Source organism: Arvicola amphibius, chromosome 2 (genome assembly GCF_903992535.2).
Source record: "Arvicola amphibius chromosome 2, mArvAmp1.2, whole genome shotgun sequence".
NCBI lineage: Eukaryota > Metazoa > Chordata > Mammalia > Rodentia > Cricetidae > Arvicola > Arvicola amphibius.
The window spans coordinates 183,880,954-183,897,881 of record NC_052048.2 but is presented as its reverse complement, the minus strand read 5'-3'; the positions used below and the strand labels follow the sequence as shown (position 1 = coordinate 183,897,881).

At 42.3% G+C, this 16,928-nt stretch overlaps 1 protein-coding gene across 4 annotated transcripts in view; it reads left to right on the top strand.

The window, feature by feature from the left end:
* The window catches only part of Dgki (diacylglycerol kinase iota), a 454,067-nt gene that overhangs the window by 330,711 nt on the left and 106,428 nt on the right, over positions 1-16,928 (top strand). The window contains exon 23 of one of the 4 annotated variants that reach the window (XM_038320432.2): positions 10,832-10,859. The exons of the other annotated variants lie outside the window; for them this stretch is intronic. Within the exon in view, the coding sequence (XP_038176360.1) occupies positions 10,832-10,859 (28 nt within the window). The remainder of the gene's footprint in view (positions 1-10,831; positions 10,860-16,928) is intronic. 4 annotated transcript variants of the gene reach the window in all.

Here is a 16,928-nt window from a genome sequence, read left to right as displayed (position 1 = left end):
AATTCAAAATCAACACAATACAGGATCCGGTCTCCCTATGTATTTCCATCTTTATGTGGCTTTTTTCTTTTATATTATTTTTATTAACTCTTCAGAGACTTTGTTTTATTTTTTAAGCTATTTATTTTTTTTCGTAACTGTCTAATAATCTTTTTCCTCTCTCTCCCAAGGTCTACATACATTTTTTTGAACACACTGTGACCTGTTTAGAGGTTTTTGTTTTGTTGTGTTGTGTTGTCTGTCTTTATTGTGCATCTGTTTAATCTGATTAAACTGGTAAGTGGGCGTGTCTAGGACCAAAGTGGCTGCTTTGGCTGTTGGTTCAGCCCCACTTGGCTTTTTCAACATGGTGGAGGAAGCAACAAGTTTCACCCTTCCCCTTCCCCCTACCCACCCCAAAATGCTGCTATCAGGTAGCATGCAGCTGGCCCACAGACCTTTTTGTCTGTGTGAGCAAAAGCTAAATCTGCCACACAGCATGGGCTGATTAGCCTCTCCGTACTGAGGCTTGTGTAAGACTTGGAAACCCGTCACACTGCTTAGCTCATGGCGGCTGGTGACTGGCTCCATCTTGCAGGCAGCTGTTGGGAGACATATCTGTGCACTGCTGCTGGCCTGGCACTGTGAGACTAGGAAGCTCAGTGTGGCTCCATTTCTGTGCAATTTGAACTTTTTTTAAAAAAGCTACCTCAGGCCCCATGGAAATTCAGGAGCCTCACATGGGTACACCATTTGTAGCAGGAGATTTCTCATCCTGCCTGATATTGCTTGACGTGTGATATTGCTATGTAGAGCAGGCTTGTCTAGAACTTAAATGTACATATAGCCCATGCTGGCTCGTGCTCATGTGTGTTCTCCTAGCTTAGTCTCCCTATTACTTTTTTGAGAATAAAGTCTGACTTCTTAGTATAAAATAGTGTGCTGGACAGTTCTGTGTCAACTTGACACAAACTAAAGTCATCTGAGGGGAGTGAACCTTAATGAAGAAAATGCCTGAATAAGATCGGGCTGTAGGCAAGTCTGTAGGGCATTTTTCTTAATTAGTGACTGATCAGGGAGGGCCTAGCCCATGATATGTGGTGCCTCTCCTTGGCTGGCAGCTGTGGGTTCTATAAGAAAGCAGGTTGAGCAAGCCATGGAGAGCAAACTGTTAAGCAGCACCCCTTCCGTGGCCTCTGCATCAGCTCCTGCCCCCAGCTTCCTGCCCTGTTTGAGTTCCCGTCCTGACTTCCTTTGGTGATGAACAGCAATGTGGAAATATAAACTTAAGAAACCATTTCCTATTCAAATAGCTTTTCGGTTGTTGTTTCAGCACAGCCATAGAAGCCCTAACTAAGACAAGCAGTAAGTCTTTGAAGTCATCTGTCACAGCCGTTTTCTGTACAGGCTGACCTTCCTAATTCCTGACCGTAGACTTTTGCCCAGGCCTTGCTGTCTCACAGGTCAGGGATGGCCCAGGACTACAATTTCCTTTGTCTAAAATTCCTATTCTCCTTACTGAAAATCTCATGTTTGTCACTAGAGGGAGCATTCATTGTGAAAGTTTGTCTGGTCCTAAGAAGTTAGCGTCTAAGAATACTAAACATACTTCAGTGTTTGTCCACAGAAATCTCATCACAAAGCTGTCCATAGGAGGATGTTTGATATAATACACACCTCTTCCCCAAAGTTCACAGATACCTTCAAGTCAGGCATTGTACCTTACTCAATACTAAATGCCCAACTCCTGGCATATATTATAGCTGCCCCTGGTGTCAGAAAGCACTTTAAGCCTGAAGTGTTCTGATTCACTGTCTGACTTATGGACCTGAAAATACCTCTGCACAGTCCCTTCTGTATAGAATGTGTTTGCCATATTAAAGGGAAAGGGAATCGGAAGTTGCTACTAAAAATTGCAAATATCAAAAAATTTATGGAGATTTGAAAATGCAAGTTTTATGTTCGCAGAGATACCCTCTCAGGTATTGTGATAAAAAGAAAGGCAGAATTCAGTATAATTTGAAACCTAGATTTGTGGAGAGCCAGCTTGTTTCCAGAAAAGATGCCTGAGAAAACTTACCCTCTAACAAAGTCCAGTGAGAACTACGCAGCTTGCTCTTATCTTATAACTGACATTTTAAATTAACTATAGGCAGGGCCTGCTTTAGCTTAAACTACAGAATTCAAAGTTTAATCATAAGACCCAGAGGTTGTGGAATCTTTCACAGACCCCAGACGTAGCCAGGCAAGGCAAGGCACGCTGTTCACAGGGTGTCTGGTTCCCTTTTGTATGTTAATCTGCTTATTAGTGGTCCTTGCTAGTTCCAAGTAAGCAATGGGTTGCTAATGATATCAGTTTGGAGGAAAATGTACCCGTGGCTCAAGGTTAGGGAACACTGAAATAGCACCAATTGATTCTGTCTCATTATTATCAGATGTCAGGTAAAAATTCAACCTCTGGAAATCTTGTCACATTTCAAGCTAATGAGATGAAGTGGAAGGATTCCGCACGTCTCCTCCTAGCCTCTCTTAGGGCTCTCTGCCCTTCCTCCATCCCTGCCTTTCTTTCTTGGCTTCCATATTCAGTCCCTAATTCCCATCACCCCCTTTGACTTTGTGATAAGTGTTAATGCTGCTGCGGAGTAAGAAGGGAACACATTTATCCGCCAGTTATCTCTCATCAGCAAAGTGCCTGCCCACAGCAAACTCAGAGCGTCTCTCATGCTTAAAAAGTTAGGAGATGCTTTTGAAAGCAAATTTAAGCTTATGCGAAATTTAAGTGGAAAGTAGAGGTTTTTTTAGATCCCCTCCTTTATACAGGCTCTTCCTCAAATCCCCACTCCTACCCCTGTTATTAACATTTACCTGTGTGGTGCCCCAGGAACTGCTTTTGTGCACCCCATGTTTCTGAATGGATCAAGGCATGAGTCTACCCCCATGCCATGTGTGTTCCTCTAAAAGGATGCTTGGCTGTATCATGTGCGTCTTTCTTCACATCGCCATACGTCTACCACCAGACAGACCCCACTGAAACTTTTTAATGATTTTCCTATAATTTATTCTTTGATCACTTTATACATGTACATCTAGCATATTCTGGTCACTTTTTTTTCTCCTACCTCCCCTTATCCCCAACTCATTCCACAAGTCCCCTTTCTCCAACCAACACTCCCATGCTTATGTATTTCTGTTTTGTCTTTTATTTTTGCATTGTGGCCTATTTGGGCTTAATTCAGGCCACCCATGTAAGCTTGGATGTGGAGCCACTCATTGTAGAATTGGTAATTCAACAGCGGCTACATCACTGACTTCTCTTCCAACAGCCCCTAACACCACTGGGTGGGGCTTGCCTGGGCCCTATCAGCTCTTTCCACATTGGTTGCAGAATGCTTAGAGGTTTAGTTTTGACTTTATACAAGCAATCATAGCTACATGAGTTCATGAGTGCAATGGGCAGATTGTGCCCATAATACAGTATTTTATAGCCTTCATTTCCATTATCCATCTTTTATAATTTTTCTTGTTAACAAAATATTATATGATTAGAACCATATAGTAGGCTTTCAGATTCATGTCTGCCACTTAGCAGCATGTATTAAAAATTCATTCCACTGTACGGACATACAGGTATTGCTTTATCTGTTTGCCTTACTGAGGAACACCATGGCTACATCCACATTTTGGAAATTGTTTTCTAAATGATGTTATAGACATCCATATGTACATTTTTTGTGTGAACAAAACTTTTTGCTCATTGCAAAGAAATGATGCTGGAATGCATGCTAAGACTATATTTAACTTTGTATGATGAAACATATGAAATATGGTAAAACTCCTCAGGGAGGGGAGGAACCTCATGAACCTCAGCCCCACCCATGGAATGTTGGAGAGCTCAGTCTTGTGTAGGTTATGACCGCCGCTATGTGTTCATGATTGGAAGGCCATGCTGTATCTAAAAGGCAATGTTTCATAACATTTCTCTGCATCCTCAGACTCCTGCAGTTTTTCTTCTTCTTCTTCTTGATGTTCCAGGATCCGTGGGAGGGATGATGTCTTAGTTAGGGTTTTTATTGCTATAAAGAGACATCACGGCCATGGTAACTCTTATAAAAGAAAACATTTCATTGGGTGGCTTGCAGTTTTAGAGGTTTAGTCCATTATCTCATGCTGTGACATGGTGGCAGGCAGGTATGGTGCTGGAGCAGCAGCTGAGAGTCCTTACATCTTGACTCACAGGCAACAGAAAGTTGTTTGTCTCACTGGGAGGGGCTTGAGCATATATGAACCCGCCTCCACAGTGACACACTTCCTCCAGCAAGGCCACACCTACTCCAACAAGGCCACATCTCCTAATAGTGCCACTCCCTTTGGAGATCAGTTTTGACCAAACCACCACAGGTGACTTAGATGCTCTGTTTATTGATGAATGCCCAATGGTCAGTTATTCTCAGCACTTAGACCGGTTGCTCAGTCCATCAACTGGTGGATGGATGGATAACCAAAACACGGCTTGTATGCAGTGACATTCTTTTCAGCACTAAGGAAAAATATGAAATCTTCAAGATAATGGATAGAACTGAAAAATATGTTCCTGGTGAGGCAATCCAGGATCAGAAAGACAAAGACTACATGTTCTCCCTCCTTTACGGGTCCTAGATTCAAATTTATGCTTACTGTGTCTAAGGTGGTGTGAGTATCTGTGGAGCCCAGGAACAAGAAAGGAACCATTTTAAAAGTTGTTCTTATTTGTTGTGTGATATTTTGATTGCATTGTGACAATACAGTTTGTTTTGGATCCGAAGACAGAGCTAGCCACTAGCTGACCAAAATTAACCATAGAGGTTTTGGAGGACTGAGAAAGGAGTGAGGCGGGGCTTAGAGAGGTTCTAGGCCGGTTTGGAGGAAGGAACAGAAGAGGTGGGAAGTCACTGGTGGCTGCTCCACTGCTTCTCCGATTTTTTATTGATACAGATTAATGAGAAAAATGCATCACTTCTCTTGTTGAATTTTAAGAGGTCTATGCTTTGAGGGTGCTCTTTCTTTGTCAGGTGTGTGCTTTGCAGAGACTTGTTCCCAGCTGATGCCTTCTCTGTTTATTTTCTAACCTTGTCTCCACATAGCTGTTTCATGTTGATACAGTTATATTTTTTTCACATACCACAATTTTGGCATTGGGTCTAAAGTATCATTGCCAGTTCAAGCTTGTCCAGCTTTTCTTTTGTGTTAATTTCTAATTTCAAAGGGATAGGGACAGTTTTTTTCTTGTTGTTGCATATTAGTTCTTAGAAAGGTAAGAAAAACTTGACAGAAACCCTGTTGTTTGCCAGTAAGTCTAAAATTGATCTGTCAGGAAATGTCAAGTTCTGCAAAATGTCTGTATGGTACTCAAAGGAAGCACCTTGATTCTTTGTTTGATATCTGTCTTTTGGTAGTTTACTCTGTTTTTCAATGTTTTCTAGTTTTTGACCCTTTACCTGTGATTCTATTTATTAGTCTCTTTAGAAACTGATGTCTTAGTTTTACTTGCCTTTGCCTTGATAAAATAACCCTGTCAAATGAAACATAGGAGAGAAGAAGTTTTGATTTAATTTAGTTTACCCTCCCAGGTAGCAATTGGTTATTGTGGGGAAGTCACAATAACCTGGAACTTCAGACAGCCAGTCACATCATGTGCACAGTCAAGAGCAGAGAGAGACCAAGTGCATGAATGCTCACACTCAGTTTGATTTCTCTCACACTGTCCAGGGCCCAGCTCAAGCAAATGTGCTACTCCCTCTTACCCTGGGTTTTCCTACTTCAATTAGCATATGCATAACAGTCCGCCACAGACATACCCACAGGCCAACCTGATCTAGACAGTGTGCCGTTGAGATTCTCTTCCCGGCTGAGTCTAGATCATGTCACGTTGACAACTAGAGTCACCCATCACAGTGACAACCTTCTGAAAAGCCTGGGCGGCCTCCACAGTCTTTGTCTGAATACTTAGAAGGTAAACGCTGTGCAGTTTCCGAGAAGCCTTTCTCTAAGGAGTCACATGTTCTTCCCAGGATCCTCTGAAGATGCTTGTTTGTGCTCTTAATAAATAAATGGCCCCATTTAGCTGCAATTTTTTTTTTTTACAAGTGGTATATCAGTACTAGCAGAAGGGTCAGATAATCAAATCCTGTTTTTATTTCAAACATGCTAATACCTTTATTTCCACACTGACACCTTGTTGAACACAGCACAGCACCTTGTGGAGAATGAATTAACAGCTGTTGGTTTCTTTCATTTTATTAGTTTTCGTGGAGGCTGGATGTCAGACACAGTTCTTTCTTGCCCTGTTCCCGAGGGCCATTGCTTTGATGGCAGGGCTGCCAGCTGCAGGTCCCTCCTGTCTTTATAGATTGATGCATCCTTTTATTTAGTTTAGATGAACTTTGGTGCTGCCCATTATCTGCTATCAAAGGCCTCACGTATGCCCTGCTGAATTTTGCTTCAAGTATTTATCAGTGCCCAGTATGTGCTGAGAATAGAATTAGGAGCAAAGCCTCTGGGGAGTCTGAAAGGAGAATACAGGGTGGATTTGCTATCTCTAAGTGCTTTGCAGGCACTACTTAATCTTCATGGTAATGTGGAGGTGGGCATCATGACCTCATTCATTACACTGGACTGTCACGCTGTGCGGAAGAATGAAAGGCAAGCTAAGTTCACTGGGTCTATAATTATTACTGTTTTCTTAGTATAGCCATTTGCCAGCGATAATTTATCATCAAAATGGTATGTGAAACCTATCACAGCACTGCCGTCCAACAGAGAACAGTTGTAAACAAATGTTTAGTAAATGTTCATTCAAAAAAAAATCTCTGGAAAGCGCTTTGAATATCTTGTCTACCTGAACTATTCTACTTTCCATACTTCAAGGAGAGTGCGGGATTTCTTTCCTGTTTAGAATATCTTAACTTTCAATCAGCTTTTCAGTTCCTGTTAGGAATTCAAATGCAAGGGTTTTAATAACACACCAACTTGTGTGATTGCCTATCACAAATTTGATTAAAGCCCGCTACACTTTTACTGCATCCGTGGCCTTCAAAATCGGTAGCAACTGCGTCTCTTTAATAAAGTCAGCCACACTCACTTAAGTTCCCTCAATGCTGAATTCCGAGGAGGGTTAGCTAGGCCTAGCAAGCTTCATTCATGTGGTCTGTTGGAAATTGGACAGCTTCAAAAGGGACTCTACATGTGCCAAGTATGTTTACTCCGAAACGTGTGACTTTACTCATAGCTTTTGTAGCCCCTGGTCCTGCTCCCGTGGGCAGGCAGCCTTGGACTTGTTGCGCTTGGCCCTGTGTACCCACGACTTTTCCCTGGAAGGCTTATTGGGTGACAGAATGGGCCTATTCTTGTCCCTGTCCTCTCTGTCCCTCATTTCTGCCTTCACTTTCCTGAGCTCAGTGTTGGAAGTGATGAGAGTCTGTCTGTCAAAGCTTGTTTTCCTTATATTTATATATTATCTCTGTACTGATACCTTGTTGAACATACGACTCCTACATATGGGTGACCACTAGGAGTAAAAGGCACATGGGAGTTGTACCATTGAGGGTGTGTGACCCAAACACTCTGACAACGATGGTTTCCACTTCTCAGCATTGTAGCCAAGAAAATAACAAAACAGATATTTTTACATTAATTAAAGTTATTTTTCCCTTCTGCCTCTTCTTTGCCATCTTTTCCTTTCCTTTGCTCTTCCCCTCCCTCCTCTCTGTATTTCCTGTCCCTCCTTCTCCTGGTATATGGTCTTTCCTGTCAGCATATTATTAATTCAGTTTTGTGCTGTCCACCCCAAGACTCATGTAAACGGTATCATGTCATGATATAGATCCAAGCCCTTATAACATGATTACAGAGAACGTACCTTTAATACAGCACACAGTATGTCATGCTTCCAGAGTACGTGTTCATAGAAATTCTGTTCTGGCCTGGTTGGCCTTGCTAGCCAGGAGAATGTCATGTAGGACAATGAATGATGCCAGGTATGCCAGATACCTGGCTTTTCCTCCCAGCACTATTTTCTGATCAGGTAGACTTGGGCTCATAGCACTACGGCTGGGTGGAGGCATGTGCCTAGCTTAGCCCAGCATCTGGGAACTCACAAAGCTTACATGAGTGATAAGTGTAGGTTTCCATCTCTTGTGAATTCTCATGGGCTTTCTCAAGGCTCAGCACACACCCAGGTTACCCCAGAACGACAATGCATTCAGAGACCCTGGGAAAGGGCAGCGCATGAGCAAGGAAATTCATAATCCTACAATCAAAAACTTCATTTAAAAAACGTGAGAGATTTGTTTGATTGTTTATGCATCGCATCTCTTGATCTTTGGAAAACAGTTTTCAAGTTTCCGTAAGCCTCCAAGCACATTCCATTATAACCCTCACCAACTTTGGTTTTCACTAGTTTGAGCAACTTAACCCCTTTGGCAGATGTTGAGGCCTACTTCTATTCCCTGGCCCTGTTTGGCATTTGTGGGGAGATGTACATTTTAGAAATCATACTTGACACGTTTGATTTTCATGCCTGGAGAAGTCAGAAGTTTCTTGTTGATAAAAGAGTATTCTTGTAGATTGGTTGCTGCAAGATTTGAATTTACCAAGGAGGACTAGTACTAATATATGCACCATTTGGCATAAATTTAAATAATGAGTTCAAATAGTCCTAACTTCAAATATAGAAGAAAAAAATTAATTAGTATGACCTGTTGGCATTTTATTCCAAACGCACTTGTAAAATGGATGATGTATTTCTCAGCTCACTAACTTAATCACATTCCAGATTATGAGAGATTTAAACAAGTGGCAACATGGAAAGGGGTTAATAGAGTTTGGGATGAAGTCTGAGAGGGGGGCCAGAGCAGGGCTCATTTGACTAGAAGTATGTAATTGGTGGTATAATTTCCTCAGAACTGAGGATCACCAGTTTCTGCATGCTTTCTCTCCAGTTTCTATACCTAAATTTGCCAAAGCTCCACCATTGCCTGAAGGTTCTTTTGCTGGTTTGCACCTGACTGACTTCTCTCCAAATCCTCACATATGTGGATATTAATGAGGAGCCATGGGAGAAACAGAGCCATCAGGGAATGTAGCTCTATGAGAGATTTATTATGAAATGGGACTACCTTGTGCAGTTACACGGGGCAAATCCCACCCAGTGTCATCTGCAAGCCAGTGACAGGAAAGCCCGTGGTGTAGTCAGCCACTCTTTGGAGACACGAGATGCACAGGAGCAGTGGTGTGCCACAGCTTGAAGATGCCAGCTCAGGAGCTGGTATGGGAGTAGATACTGCTCCAGTAGTCTGCAGTCCAAAGACTGGGGAACTTAAGAGCTGTGACATCAGGTGGCCAGAGAAGAGGGACAGCCCAGCGTAGAGAGAGGCGCGAGAGGGTGAGGAGAGAAAAGGGGACAGGAGGGGAGAGGAGAGGATGCTCTTTTGTTGTCTTTTGGCACTCCAAAGATTAGATGGTACCCATCACACTGGTAAAAGTGGATCTCGTTTATTTAGTCAACTGATATACTGTCCATCTCTTCTGGACACTCTCACAGCCAGAAAACAGCATTACCACTTACACGGGCATCCCTTAACTCAGTCTAACTTGCAGGCAGAATGTACCATAGCGCTATGTATGTAAAGTGGAGAGCTTTCACTTAGTACTGAAGCAGTAATGTATCTGTCACGTGCTGTTTTTGTTTCTTTGTTTGTTTGTTTGTTTGTTTGTTTTTGCAGAGCATGCACTCCCTCCTGCCTTTTCTGTCAGGATAACTGTTGTGCTGGGTTTTGAAATACCATTCTCTCGATACGTACATCCCTAAATCAGATAATGACTGGACCAGCAAACGAAATCCTCTCTGTAGAGAAAAAAATAAATAAATGAATGAAAATTGACTCCAATTTCAAAAGAAGGCTTCCGAAAGTGCTGCAGAGAGTCTCCGGCCACTGTCTGGCCTCGCCTTCCAAAGAGCACATAATGTCCATTCTGAGAGGATCTGGGGGGGGGGGGGCACCATGATAAATAAGTTCTGGGAAGCATTCGGCAGGGGCTAGAATGGCTTCTACTAGTAAATGGAAACTCTGTTAGGAAGAGGAAGTTTGCAATTATTCTGATTTATTGTGATCTATCTAACTCTTGTTCTCAGGAGTGGGCTAAGGAAGAGCACATCTGGAAATACTAGTGTTGTTATTTAATGTGTATATTTACACACACACACACACACACACACACACACCTAGCTGGTTTAGGCTTTCCCACGTCCCACCATTGGTTTGAAAGCTAGCTCTGTGAGGGATATGACAATCGTAGTGATGACCATTTTGTGCGTATCTGTCTCTGGACTCTCTTGTCCTGGGATCTTATAGCCGGCACGGGGAGATCCCCTGTGCTCACATCCTTTGACCTTTATCTCCGATGTGGGGGCGGGGTAGGTAGGGGGCAGTACATTCCAGCAGTACAGCAGGACTTTGAGAGGAATCCACGGAGTCGGCATAAACTAGAGTTTTCGATCTGAGGAGGGTTTAGGAAAAGAAACACTCACACACTCTCTTGATGGCTTCCTTTTTTATTCTCTATTCTCTCATGTTCTGTTCTTTCTCTACTGTATACCTTTTTTTCTACAGCTTATCTACTCCAACAAAGTTTTTCAGGAATTACAATGTGGTTACGTTCTGTTTTTCAAGCGAATGAAAAACAAACAGTAAAGAACAGCATGTTTTCCATCTCCCTTGCATGATTAAACATTTACATATACAGGTGAAAAACAAATTATCCCAAGAGCCCACGTACATCCATACCCAAGCAACTTGTAGATTAATATGTGGGCAAGCAAGGTGTTCTTGTCAGGTCTTTTACTGGCAGTCTGCATTTTGTGGAGAAAAAGTTTTCACAAAGAAAGGACCAATTACTTTATTTCTTATCTTGAAAGGTAATCTTATAAGGAATCTTAAAGGAATCACAAACCTAAACTTTTATATATGAAAAAGAATCAGTCAGCTCCACATTTAATCTTTAGGGTATGTACCCACTCATCAATAGGGTTTTTTTTTTGTAATATCAGGAGATTGAGTGAAATTATGGGCATAAGGAATTAATCATCCTCTTTGGTCATCAACCAATCCTAGCAAGGAAGGTATATGAGCCAATGATAATTGGCCTGCTTTGTTCTTGTTCCCGGACCTTAGAGAGTTCCACATTCAGCTATGTTCCTCTCAAACACTTTAGATTGTCTTCTTGGGTTTTTAACCTCAAAGCCATTAACAAAAAACATCTTAGTCTAACTTTATTTTCAAAGCTTTGTTGAAGCTATGATGCACTCTGAAACCTGTGAATCTCTCTCAACAATAAGGTGAAAAGAATTGAAACTAGCTGGGCTACTGGGACTCAGTTGTTAATCTTTACCTTGAGCTACAATCTATGCAGCTCCTTAGGTGAAACTCATGGGCCCTCGCTGTGAAGCATATCCTTGTATTTATTTTTATTCATCCAAACTCTGTATAGGCTATCATTAATACTATCAATTTGGACAGTACAGCTTATGGGGAGGTCTTCTTCTTGGCAGTCCATAGGTAAAAATACCCAGGAGAATGGGATGTTGGCAAGAGATAAACACACTATATTACAGGCAGTGCAGATTTCCCCACATCCATTCATACCGTGCTAGATACCAGAGAAAGAGAGCTGCAGCAAACATGTAAAGGCACAGCAGAGGCAAAAAATATTCCTGGGTCTGCAGTCCTGTGTCCTTGCCTCAACGGAGTTTCCTTCTGGTAGGCCGACGCCTGGAACTTCAATTGCCACCCACTGCTCCTCTGGCATGGCCAATGCCAGACCCGGGACTTCTCATTTCTTCCATCTCATGCGTATTTGTATTCAATAATAAAATTCAACTTTTATTGGGGTGAATAATCCAGAGGCTTCTCACTAAAGGACATTTATTTTTCGTTCATGCTTGGACTTGTTTAATGGTGTAGATTGTGCAGCAAAGTCTTACAAGTTTGTCCAACTTACGACGTGGGCATGCAGCCAAGGACAACCATAAAAATGTAGCCCAACACTGTCACAAATTAACTTGAAAATTATGAGTTGTTTTTATTTTAGTTTGTGACCAGATTGCTCTGTCCTTGAGCATGCACTCTGTAAGTGGCTCTGTCCTGTTATGGTGTCAGCAGTTAGACAGGCCTTTGCCAGCTGCTGCTTTATCGCTTCCCCTTCTGGTATTTATCTCTGAGAAGTAAAAAACATTCTACTACCGATCTTGTGTGTATGAGCTGATGTTTCCTCTCTTGAAGTAATACAATCTTTGCCTTTTGTGTTCTTGTTTTAAAGTTATCGTACTAGTTGCTGTGGTGGTTTGAATAGCTATGGTCCCCATAGACTCATGTGTTTGAATGCTTGGCCTATAGGGAGTGGTACTATTAAAAGATGTGGCCTTATTGGAGGAAGTGTTAGTCACTGTGGAGGTGGGTTTTGAGGTCTCCTATGCTCAAGCTGTGTCCAGTGCCGTACACAGTCTCCTTCTGCTGCCTGTAGATCAAGATGTAGAACTCTCAGCTCCTTCTCCAGCACCATGTCTACCTGCATGCCACCATGCTTCTCATCATGATGACAATGGACTAAACCTCTGAAACTGTAAGCCAGCCCCAATTAGATGTTTTTCATTGTTGCCATGGTCATGGTGTCTCTTCACAGCAACAGAAACCCCAACTAAGACAGTTACTGTCTTTTCTCCCCCTAGCTTCACACAAGCTAGAGTTATATCAAAAAAGAGCCTCAGCTGAGAAAACGCCTCAGTCAGATTGCCTGTAGGAAAGCGTGGAGGGCATTTTCTTGATTAATGATTGAGGTGTGATAGGGTGGTGCCATCCCTGGGTAAGTGGTCCTGGGTTGTATAAGAAAGCTCGCCGAGTAAGCCACGGTGAACAAGTCAGGAAGAAGCATCCCTCCATGGGATCTGTTTCTTGCCTCCAAATTCCAGCCTTGAGCTCCTGCTTTGATGTCCCTTGATGATGAACTATAATCTTCTACGGGAAACGAACCCTTTCCCCAACTTGAGTTTGGACTTGGTGTTTATCACGGCAATAGAAATCAAAGTAAGACAGTTGCTTTCTGCGGCTGTGATGAACACCATGGCCAAGGAGACCTAAGGGACAGAGTTGATTTTGGCTTACGGTTCCCAAGGGATAGACGCTGTGGTGGAGAAGCATAAGACAAGTGACTGGCATGGCAGGAGCAGGGAGCATAGCTCCCATTCCAATCCACTACAAAATGGAGAGAGTAAACTGAAGCAGCCCAAGGCTTTTAATCTCAGAGCCCATCTCCAGTGGGTGTGCAACTATCCCTTGGATCCCGTTGGGCTCTCCAGTGGGTACAGAATTGATCATGGCTGTCCCTCCCTAGAATCCCTAAGTAGCTAATAGTTCTGCAGGGAGGGATAAGGCCCCATGAGTCCCATGCCATCCGTGATTGCTATTGATAGGCTTAGTTTGTGAAGGCCCAGTATAGGCAACCTTGGAGGGTTTGTAAGATTATTGTAAGACTGCAATCATTGGGTCAGGCCCTGGAGACCACAAGTGACTGCCCTTTCCCTCTTTCTGCTCTTACGTTCTTTCTGCTCCCTCCTTGGTGATTTTTCCCTGAGCCTCAGAGGGGATGTTTAGGGCTGAGCTCTCAACCATCACTTGTTCTAGGGACCTTGGCTAGCCGCGATTCTCCTCATTCCCCACTGTAGAAGGAAAAGAGAAGCTTCCCTGATCATAACAGAGCATAGCATCTGTCTGAAGGTGTAAACATACGTCCCCGATGCTCTTACGTTTCGCAGTGGAGTGTATTCGTTATATTGCTGTACTGGATGCTTGGTAGAGCGTTTCAGTTTTCTTACAATTTCCTTATTTTCTCATGTGCTTTCGACTCCTACGTTGGCTGTTGGACTTTTACCTAACTTTTTCCTCAACTTTATCTCCTGGTCTCTTGACTGAGATCTGAATTTATTCCATCAAAGTTTAATTTTCAAAGTATTTGGTATTCCTGGTTGTTTTCTGTGTGAGGAGGTACTGTCCTCTCAAACTCTTCCTCTTCTTCTAACATCAAATCATACTTTGATTTCACAGATGGATTCGTTATCTGAAAACTTTGCAATTGTGTTAAAAGGTAATACTTTTAGAGCTTTTTCTTTTTTTACACTTTGCATTTTATTTCATCTTTTATTTTACTCTCTAGGTTTTGTATTAGATGGATGTCCCAGTTTTCTGATCACATTTTACATTTCTGATCATTGTTAAAAGTGAGAGACAAGGCTGGAGAGATGGCTCAGTGGCTAAGAACACTTACCACTTTTACGGAGGATCTGGGTTTGGTTCCCAGTATATACTGTAGGTAGCCTGCAACTTTACCTCCAGAGTGTCCAAGGACCTCTGCTTACCTGTGCAAGCACTCATATTCTTGTATACGTACTCATGCAAAGACATGCAACACTATACATAATTAAAATAAATATATTTTAAAAAGCTGTAAGTGAGAGATGTTTAGCTGACCAAGAGTGCGCTGAGATTCTTGGTAAAGGTTTTGGACTTCAAGTTTCTTTACGTGAACGAGGTAAACTGATGCATGAGAACTCCAAGTCAGTGCTGCCATTAGGTTCCTGTGAGGAGAGCCCAGCTTCAGGACGCCCTGCTGTGGCCCTTCCCAGCTAAGCCCTGTTTCCTGGAGTATGTCAGTGCTGAGGGAAAGGCTTCACATGTTATTGCTTTTCTTGACTAGGCTTTACGATCTCACAATTCTTGGTAGCCCATTCCTTGGATGTTTACAGGCCTTTTCCTCTAACACAGTCCTGAAGAGACAGTACATAGTGTGGATGCAACCAAGCCCTGATGTAGGGAAGTGTTTGCATGGACTTTGGAGAGTTCTGAGGTGTGGTCTGGTTTGTCCACAAATTCGGGATCTTAGTGTTCTGGGTGGAAAGAGAAGGAGTCTCTAGCTTTGGGTCACAGGCACTGTGCTTTGTTCCAGTATGCCATAGATTCCTAGAGTTCTGATTCTGGCACCTCCCTCAGGTATCAGCAAAGGTCTATTTACAAAGTAGGGAAGTGACGCTTACTCTCACAGTTTTGGAACTTTGTGTTAATGTTGTTCCTGTGGAGGAACAACTATTTGGGGTGGGCTTGCCACCATGTTAACACATTACCCCATGGGTTTGTCAGATTTCAAAGGAGTCTTTCCTAATGCCAAGACTGTAGATTCCTTGATGCCAGATTTTGGCAAGCCCCGTGAGGGAATGAAGTTCCAGGTCATTGTACTCTGCAAATTGCCAGTTATCCCCCATCTTCTGTGCCTAGCAGGAGGGGTATAGGGATCTGGTCACCCAACACAAATCACTCTACCTTCAGCTGCCCTCTTCCCCCATTTCTTACGTTCCTGGTGGTGCTTAGAGCAAGCCCGTGGAGGATTTCTGTAGTATAAAGTGTGTTGGTTCCTTTATTTCTTCTTTCCTTCTCTTCCTTTCCTTCTCCTGTTCTTTATCCTTCCCTCTCCTTCTCTCCCCTCGCTCGCCCTCCCCTCCCTTTTTCATAGAGAATTCTAAACTTCTTGGAGCTGAGAGCGTTTTAGATGTGTCGGTACTCGCACTGGGGTTTCGTTATGATGTAACGCTTTAGGGTCTCTTGATACAGAGAGAATTTTTTTATAAGATGCTGAAATTTGGAGGACCAAAGCATTCATGTGTGTTTCTTTCATTTCAAATAGCTTTAGATAAAGCCAAAGGCAAGCACGGAAAGTGTCAAATGCCCAGGAGGCAGGAGAAATTTGGTTGTTGTATATGCTGTTTACCTCTCTGATATGGGCTTCCAGCAAACATTGACATTCTTTCTCTGTTTTCTACTGTGTTTTTCATTTTCTTTGATTTTTTAAAAAAAATTGTTAGGAGATTTTATTTACATAATGAAAACTAATAGAAGATGAAAGACAACAAGATGAAAATAAGAATTAAACTCAGAGGATACAACTAAATGTATGGAAATATGCAAAAAATTAAAAATTCTTTCATCAGGAAAGTTTCCCATAATTAAGTCACGGTAACTTATCAACACTTTATTTAGAATCTAAATATCATGGGTTGATTGCATTAGAACCAGCTACTTATGAGAAATCTTCAATTCCTGATTGTGTTCAGCTAGAAGTCCTGTTTAAACTTACAGGTGTGTTCCGTCTCCTGTGGGTGAGGATGCAGGATATACCTGGGATCCCACCCTTGCATATTCCTGCATATTTCCAATGTTTTGTATCTTTTGTACACTTTTAGGGATTAGACCCTGATGCACTCTGACTCAGTCACCAACTTTTGGTCTATTTCTCATTTCCACATTCTCCTTGCTAATACTGTTTCCTTTTTCATTTAAAAAAAAAATGAAATTCTACTATAATTCAGTAACATTTTTGAGAAAAAGAAGTAAGTGTGCTCAATCTGTCATTTTACTCATGAAGGCAGGTTTTTTTTCTTAGTCCGAAACTGCAAATTTTAACTAATATATATCCCATTATGTAGAATCAGTACTCAGCTGTGCTTATTGAAGGCAGAGGCTCTAAAAGGACCAGAAGATGAATCAAGGCAGTTGCAGGGACCCTAAAGCTCAGGGTAGAAACATTCTTTCCACTATTCTTAACTAAAATGGAGCAAACTTGGGCATGAAGTTTGGCAGCTGGTCATCAATAATACAAAAGGAAGGTGTCAATTTCCCGCAAGTTTCTGGTTTCTTCTCACCAGATAAGTCCCGAATCAAGGTGACTGTGACTTTTTTGCGGTACAGTTAATTTTTTTTCCCCATTTGTCGAAAGAGTGGAAATGACTTTGAACTAAACAGAGCTACAACCATGGCGCTCCCTGACACTAGCTGGCCCTGGTAGTGTAATGACACCATTTTCTCACGGAAGGT